This window comes from Pongo pygmaeus, chromosome 1 (genome assembly GCF_028885625.2).
Source record: "Pongo pygmaeus isolate AG05252 chromosome 1, NHGRI_mPonPyg2-v2.0_pri, whole genome shotgun sequence".
In the NCBI taxonomy this organism is placed as follows: domain Eukaryota; kingdom Metazoa; phylum Chordata; class Mammalia; order Primates; family Hominidae; genus Pongo; species Pongo pygmaeus.
In genome coordinates this window covers 44,830,322-44,837,823 of record NC_072373.2, presented here as the reverse complement: position 1 = coordinate 44,837,823, position 7,502 = coordinate 44,830,322, and the positions used below count along the sequence as shown (strand labels likewise).

Sequence of the window (7,502 nt, the reverse complement as noted above, 5' to 3'; positions counted from 1 at the left end):
TGATGGAAATTTCCGCTCTCCCCATCTCAGGGTTTGTCTCCATGGTTCTCTCCCACCCCTCTCCTTGCCTCCTGCGATCTGTCTCCCTCCCTTCCTCACTCTGGTCATTGTCACAGCCACGGAGACTCTTGGGGGCCAGAAGCAGGCCCAGGGGCCAGAATTCAAACCGAAAAGGAAAAACTGTCCCCTCTTTCACTCTGTCCCTTTTCTTGTCCCTCTTCTCATATCCCAGCTGGCCCCCATGCCCATCACCCTCCAGGCTCCGAGGAGAGTCCAGAGCAGAGCTCCTTAACCACACTCAATACTCAGAGGATTATTTTCCTTTCATTCCTTTCCCCCGTATTATTGTTATTATTTATTTTTATTTTTTACAAAACAGGAGAAAAGAATGAATTGGGTTGGGGGAGGTGACACATTTCTCCACAAAGGTACAAAATTGCCTATAGAAAGTCAGCTTCGGAATGCCGAGCCCGGGCTGCTGAGATGAGGCGTTCCTGGGCATCCCTCTCCCAAATGTCCTTCGGATCTGGCTGGGGTCACTCCCACATTGAGGGCAGCCCCCTGAGGTGAGATGGAGTGGCCTCCTTCAGCCCTTGCCCAGGAGGCACAAGAGCAAGCGACTGAGACTGTACAGAGAAAGAGAAGAGGAAGGGGTACAGCCCGGGGACACAGGCAGGGGACAGCCAAGCCAGGCCCAGGAGCCTCTGGGCAGAGAGAAGATGGGGAGGCGGGAGGCTCTAGCCAGAGTCCCTCTTGTTCGTTGGAGATGTTCCTCAGAATGGCAGCAGAGGTGACCCTAGGAGGTAAGGGCAACTTTTTGGAGGCTACAGAAGCACCCCCAGGGTCACAAAGCCCCATCTGTCTTGGCCCAGCTGCCAGGCCTCAAGCACGTGGGTCCATGTCCCTTTCCTGGCAGGGCATCTGGCCCAGACTGCTTCTCTTTTGGTAAAAAGTAGTCCTAGTGATTTCTCTACTGCTGAGAACAGGCTGAGCTTCAAGAATTTTGAGACAATGGTGGCGACAGTGTCTCCCCTTCTGAGGATCTGGGCAGCTTCCTCCCTGGATTCCAGGGCAGGACGAGGGGAGCAGACACAACCCGGACAGAAGGCGCACTCCAGCCCCAGAAAGCCCAGGCTGGAGGGAGAGGCCGCCTCCCACCCACCCCCTTCCTGGGTTGGCCTGTGCCAAGGTGGGCCGCTAGCCCAGCTGCCAGGAGAAGGACAGCGAGAGCCAGGATGGCAATGAGCCCAGGACGGTCCCCTAAGGCTCTGTGGCAAGAAGTGGCCTCTTTGGTCCTGGCCCATACACAAGCCAACTGGGTGTGGGCATCAGCAAAGGCCACTTGCAGGCAGGCCCAGTACTCCGTGGCCTGAAGGAGGCGGGTAATGTTGTAGCTGTGGGTTCCCCGAGGCAGGCGGGCCAGAGCTGTGGCCCCCTGGCCCCGGAGGGAGGAGGCGCTGGACCAGGTGAGGTTGGTGGACACTGTGTTGGGTGGGGTAACCCAAGATAGCAGGATGTGATAGGGGTGGGTCTCCTGCACCCGGAGCTCCAGCCCCCGTCCTTCGTCCCTGCCTGGCTGGAGGAGAGCACGACCCACAACCACACTAACCGTCTTAGTGTCAGCCCCCACCAGGTTCTGGGCCACACAGGTGTACAGCCCTGCCTCTTCTGCTGTCACCCTCCGCAGCTCCAGGGTCCCCTCGGGGTACACCCGGTACCTCCTGCCTGCATGGGCAGGTGTCAGTCGAAGTCCGGCTGGAGTGACCCAGTAGATCTCGGGTTCGGGTTCGGCCAGCGCCCGGCAATGCAGCACCATGCTCTCTCCACTGGCTACCTGGAGGCTTGGGGGGAAGCTTCGGGGGGAGATGAGGGGCAAACAGTGGTCCGTCATCTCCCGGAAGGGCACCTCACGGACTGGGCGGCGCTGGAGGTCCGGAGGCTCCGCGCATAGGGTGGATTGCGGCTCGATGAAGCGGACACGGGTGCCCGTGGCATTGGCCCAGCGGATGACACAGTCACAGCGGATGGGGTTGCCGTGGAGACCTACCTCCTGCAGGTTGGGCAGGGACTCCACCGTCTGCTGGTGCAAGGCACTGAGAGCGTTGTTGTTGAGCATGAGGGTCTCCATCTGGGGCAGGTGGTGGAAGGCGCGGGGGTGGATGAAGGACAGCCGTGGGTTATTGGTGATGTCCAGCTTGGTCAGCTCGGGGAGGTTCACCAGGGCGAACTTGTCGATGGAGACCAGCTCCTCCATGTTGTTCAGCCCCAGCTCCTTAAGGTGCAGCATGTTGGCAAAGTCCCCCGGCCCTACCCGCTGGAGCGGGTTCTTGTTGAGGTCTAGAAACTTGAGCCCGGGCACCTGTTCCAGTGCCCGCCTGGGCACCCGGGCCAGCTGGTTGTCATAGAAGGAGAGGCTCTCCAGGCTTTGCAGCCCCTCCAGGGCATAGTCAGAGATCTCCCGCAGGTTCATGCCTGCTAGCACCAGGCTACGCAGGTTGGCCAGGGGCCGGAAGTTCATGTCCAGGATGGCATCAACCTTGTTGCCGCCAATCATGAGTATCTCCAAGTTGGGCAGCATTTCGAACCAGCGGCTGTCAATGGCCCTCAGCAGGTTGGAGTTGAGGTGCAGCCGCAGCAAGTTGCTGAGGCCGGAAAAGGCCCTGGGGGCGATGCGGTAGAGCTGGTTGTGGTTGAGATAGAGTTCCTGTAGGCTGGCCAGCCCTGCAAAGCTGTGGTCCTCCAGCCGGGTCAGCTGGTTCTCCTCTAGGTGCAGGCTCAGCAGCTGGGGCAGGGCATGGAAATCACAGTCTCGGGCATCCGAAAAGCTGTTCTGGGACAGGTCCAGCTCTGTGAGATTGGCCAGGTAGCCCAGCTCACTCTGGTCCACACGGACAATGCTGTTGCTCTGCAGGAGCAGGGTCTGTGTGCCTGCAGGGAGCGCCGGGGGGACTGCCGTCAGGAATAGGTCATTGCAGTCCACAGTGGTAGCCTCACGGTAGGACGAGCGGGGCGTATACCAGGGCCGGATCTGGCAGGCACACTGAGGGGGGCAGGGAACATGCCAGGGTACCACGGGCACAGCGGCAGTGGCACCAGCCACCCAAGCTAGCAAGAGTGGGGCCACGAGAAGCCTCATGGTGGAGCTGCAGGGCAGGGGACCATTCACAAGAAGAGTCTGGAGTCCTGCTCTTCGTGTTTTGCAGGGTAAGGGTCAGCAACCCTGCCAGGGCCCAAAGAACCACCCTCCCAGGGCAGTCATTCTACACCGGGCGTCACTTCTTGCCCTCCTTGATATGGCTTCTCTTCCTTGTCCTCTGGGGCTGGGCCTGCTCAGTCATTGCCAGGCCCCATCAGGGGCAGCCCTGGAAGAAGAGGATGCAGAGTTAAGGAGGTTGCAGAGAAGCAGTATCTACCCCTCCTCCCGTGTTTGTTTGTTTGAGACAGAGTCTCATTCTGTCACCCAGGCTGGAGTGCAGTGGCACACTCTGCTGACTGCATCCTCTGCCTCCTGGATTCAAGTGATTCTCCTGGCTCAGCCGCCTGAGTATCTGGGATTACAGGCACCTGCCACCACTCCTGGCTAATGTTAGTATTTTTAGCAGAGATGGGGGTTTCTCCATGTTGGCCAGGCTGGTCTCGAACTCCTGACCTCAAGTGATCTGCTCACCTCGGTCTGCCAAAATGCTGGGATTACAGGTGTGAGTCACCGCGCCTGGCCCCTCCCATGTTTTTTGACTCAACAAGCCAAAGGAGCTGCAGAGGTAATGGGCAGGCCTGTCCTTAAGGCTTTAGTGTCCTTTTCTATGACCTGCTCACAGAGTGAGTGACTGTGAGTCTTCAGTGAAGGAGAGGAAGGTGTATGTGTGTGTATGTGTGTGTGCACATGCACGTGTGTGTTTGGGAGGGAAGGAGAGTGGATGGGCTGAAATTATTGTTATCTTCAGAGTCCTTCTGAGCCCAGAGAGATGTGAGGTAGGTTCTCTAACCTTTCTTACCTCTTTCCTCCCAGCCTCCTTGGCTCACTGGGTAAATGGAAGATAAAATGGTAAGTCTCCAGAAATTCCTCTGGCAGTGTAGGTGGGAGGTGGGTGAGGGTTGGTGGAAATAAGTACAGCTTCTAAAATCTGGGATGGGCTCCCCAGGACTCTAGAGGTGAAAGGCAGCAGACCTGACACATCCAGGCAGGCTGGGGTGTTCTGCTGCCCAGGATCTTCCGGGTGGGGATATTGGTTTGGTGTTTGCCAACTTCCCCACCCTGGAGGCAGGAGTTATTCTCCTTTCCCAACAGCCTGGCAGAGTTGCCCAGGAGGAGGCAGTGGAGTTAAGAAGCCTGGGTCAGAGCTCCTCAGCTGTGCAGGTAAGACCTTCTGTGACCTGGCCCGGCCCCTTCACCTGGCTTCTCTTGTCACCACCCCACTTACCCGCTGCACACAAAGCTTTTGGGTTGAGGTTACCGTGACATGCCACCCCTTCTGATGTCTCTTCCTCATTGTCTTCCAGACAACTCCTACTTGTTCTTCAACGCTCAACTTTAAGTTCAGTCACCACCTGCAGAAAGCTTCTCCAAAACCTCCCCACCTGGCTGACTAAGGGGCTGGCTTTATGCTCTTACAGTACTCACGCTTCCTACTGTCACAGTTCTGACCACACAATGGGAAAACGTCTCTAACTAGAGACCTGTCTTGCCTCTTGTGCCTGTAGTACGGGATAGGTGCCCAGTGTGTGTTGATTGTATGAATCAATCTCTGTGACTCCAGAGTTCCTTTCTCCAGGAGATTGGACATCACCCCTGCAATCAACAATGCAAGCCACTGCTGTTTCCTCCATCCTGAGTGTGAGGAACCTATCCAGTTTCTCTCTCAGATCCCAGGGCCATAGAGGCAAGTCCAGCCTTGGTCTAGAACCAAAGATGGAAACAAAAAGGGGCCAGAATGTGTTGCCTTCTTGAGCCTGGTCTGACTCCTGAGTGGAAGTCTGATTCCAGGTAAGTTTTTAGCTACAAGTGTCAAGGAAATGCACAAACACTTACTGAGCACCTACCATTGCTCAGGACTCTTCAAAGACTCTGAATGTCTTTTTTCACATGACCCTCATAACAGGTACATGAGATAAGCACTAATACCTCCAGTTTGCAGATTAAGAGACTGAGGTCCTGAAGAGGTTAAAGAACTTGGCTCAAGTCACGTAGCTGGTGAGCAGCAAGATACAAGAATCAACCCAAGTCCAGGAGGCTGTGTGCCGTTTACACTTCACATCTGTGCTCCCAGGTCTGTCTGGTCTGACCCTGCCCTGGGCCTCTGGAGGGTCTGGGATGTACTGACTGCTGCAGCTGCAGGCCATGTGCCTGTTCTCGTCCCCTGGGGTGATGACTGCTTACCAGGCAGCTGCAGAAAGCTTGGAGCTATGTCTCCTGCCATCATCCAGGCAGGTGCCTCTCAGTGGGCCAGAGGGGCTCTTCGCCTACCTCATCCTGCTTCCAGGATGCTAGGGCTTGGGAGGGGAGCAGCTGGAGGCAGGGTCCCCTTCCCCGAGCAGGAACACAGCAAGCCTATTTACATTTGACTACTTCCCACTTTCCTCTGCAGCTATTTCTGAAGGTGGGAAAAACAACCGTGACTTAAAGGGCACAGAGGTTTTGCGTAGGGGTGTGTGTGCACTGACACGTAAAACTCAGGGTAAACAAACACACGTGCACACATGCATGCATGCCTGCATACATGTGCAAGGGAACCCAGTTACCCAAGCCAGTGTATGGGGGTCAGGAAGCAGGGAGGGAATTTTGTGGTGTTCTATGTGGGTGGAAAGGAAGGAGGGAATAAGCTGAGTCTCCAAGAGGTCCCTGTTTTGGAACTGGATCTATGGCCAGTAGTCCTGCCACACTTACATACCAGAGACCCCTGACTGCCACCTAGACCTGCTGTGAGAGAGCAGACCTACCAGCAAATAGATCAGGACCCAAATCGCGGCCCTACTACTCACTACCCAAGTACCTGAGGCAAAGCTACTTGACTGCTCTGAGCAACCATTTCCTTCTGTATTACATGAGATTGTCATTGGAATTAAATGAGTGTGTTGCACACAGAAAGAACTGGACAAATGTTAGCTCTCTTCCAGCTCCAGTCATCCCTCAGGGTTAGGAGGTTCTCCAGCTATAGGACTTCTTAGGGGACAATAGAAGTTGGCTCCTAGGGCTCGATAAGTTAGCAAGTGCCATGCTAGTTGGGGAGGCAGGTTCAAAAACACAAAACAACTAGGAGAGCCCAAGACATTTCCCAAGTGGAGAGAAGGGTGAGGGCTGGAGGAGGTGGAGAGGGGTCTTCAGCTGGGCCCCAGCATCTCCCTGACCTTTAGACCCTACCCGAGTCCAGTTTCCCTTCTTCATCAACACTTGGTTCTAAGCGCTGAGTCAGTGCTCAACTGCACTGAGGGGATCAAGGAACCATTTAAAACTTAATTGAAACCCTCCAGGCACTTGCCTTTCCCCTTCACCCGAGACTGCTGCCCCTTCCTTCCCTCCCCTGGTAGGGCTGGGTGGATGAGGCAGAGGTCGTGGCTCCTGGGCCAGGAGCCTGGCGCTGGGCCTTAGGATCCAGAGGCAGTGACTTGATGACTCATGTTCACACTGCACCTCTGACCCCAAGGCTTGGCAAAGGCCCAGACAAGTCCACCCCTCACTGCTGAGCATGCAGCCCTTTCCAGGATGCAGCTCAGAGCTGCCTACTCACCTGCCATCACCACCTAAGACTGCCTTGCACATGGCCCGTTCATGCAGGCTGATTAGCAGTTTCTACCGGGGAGCTACAGAGAAAGCTAATTGTCTTTCATCTGTAATCTCCAGGGGTGATCAGGAGTTCAGACTGTCATGTGTATACTTTCCCCAATTGGATTCCGAGATGCTTGAGGCAGGGGCCATATCTTACATGCTTTTTGTGTCCCCAGAGCACCAAGTGTAGGATTGAGCATGTAGCAGGTGCTTGAGAGTGGCTATAGTGAAATGTGTAGAGAACACGCATTGCATTTAATCCCCCCAACAACCCTGTGTATTGGCAAGAAGGGATTATTTAGCCCCATTTTGCCAGGGAGGCAACTGAGAGTCAGAAACGTTAAGTGATTCATCAGAGGTTGCACAGCTTCTATGCGGTGGGGTCAGGATTCAAACCCAGGGTCTTTGACTCTACAACCTGCCTCACCAGCCCAGCCAACGTGGATCAGCACCTGTTTTACAGGAGCAGAGGGCAAGGCTGCCTCAGTTGCCCTCTGCTCAGGTTTTCAGAGAAAACCTGAGTCCTCAGTTCCTCCACCTCACCTGCCCCCTGCTGGGCCCCTCAGCTCCTGTTCCTTGACTCCTGCCTAGAACAACCCCCTTGGGGGACAGTGTGGGGAAGGACACTGTTCTTGTGTGTGTGTGTGGCTGGGCCTGGAACCACAGGGACAGACAGAGCCAGCTGCTGCACACAGACCTCAGCCTGCCTTCTGAATGGGGGCTGGGGGCCGCTTTTTGC

At 55.7% G+C, this 7,502-nt stretch overlaps 1 protein-coding gene and 1 long non-coding RNA gene across 3 annotated transcripts in view; one reads left to right on the top strand and one right to left on the bottom strand.

Annotated features, from left to right (window-relative positions):
* Window positions 1–313: 313 nt before the first annotated feature.
* Window positions 314–7,502, bottom strand: part of LRRN2 (leucine rich repeat neuronal 2) — a 68,619-nt gene continuing 61,430 nt past the window's right edge. Inside the window, exons 1-2 of one of the 2 annotated variants that reach the window (XM_054446687.2) lie at window positions 4,422–4,626; window positions 314–3,362 (exon numbers count right to left, since the gene is read on the bottom strand). In XM_054446687.2, coding sequence (XP_054302662.1) covers window positions 995–3,136 — 2,142 coding nt within the window. In that variant the 5' untranslated portion in view covers window positions 3,137–3,362; window positions 4,422–4,626 and the 3' untranslated portion in view covers window positions 314–994. Of the gene's footprint in view, window positions 3,363–4,421; window positions 4,627–7,502 lie in introns of those variants that run through there. The other variant, XM_054446611.2, reaches the window with a different exon arrangement.
* LOC134737634 (uncharacterized) lies at window positions 4,010–6,076 on the top strand. The gene is made up of 3 exons (XR_010122730.1): window positions 4,010–4,357; window positions 4,501–4,984; window positions 5,100–6,076. It is a non-coding gene; the product is annotated as an uncharacterized LOC134737634 (long non-coding RNA).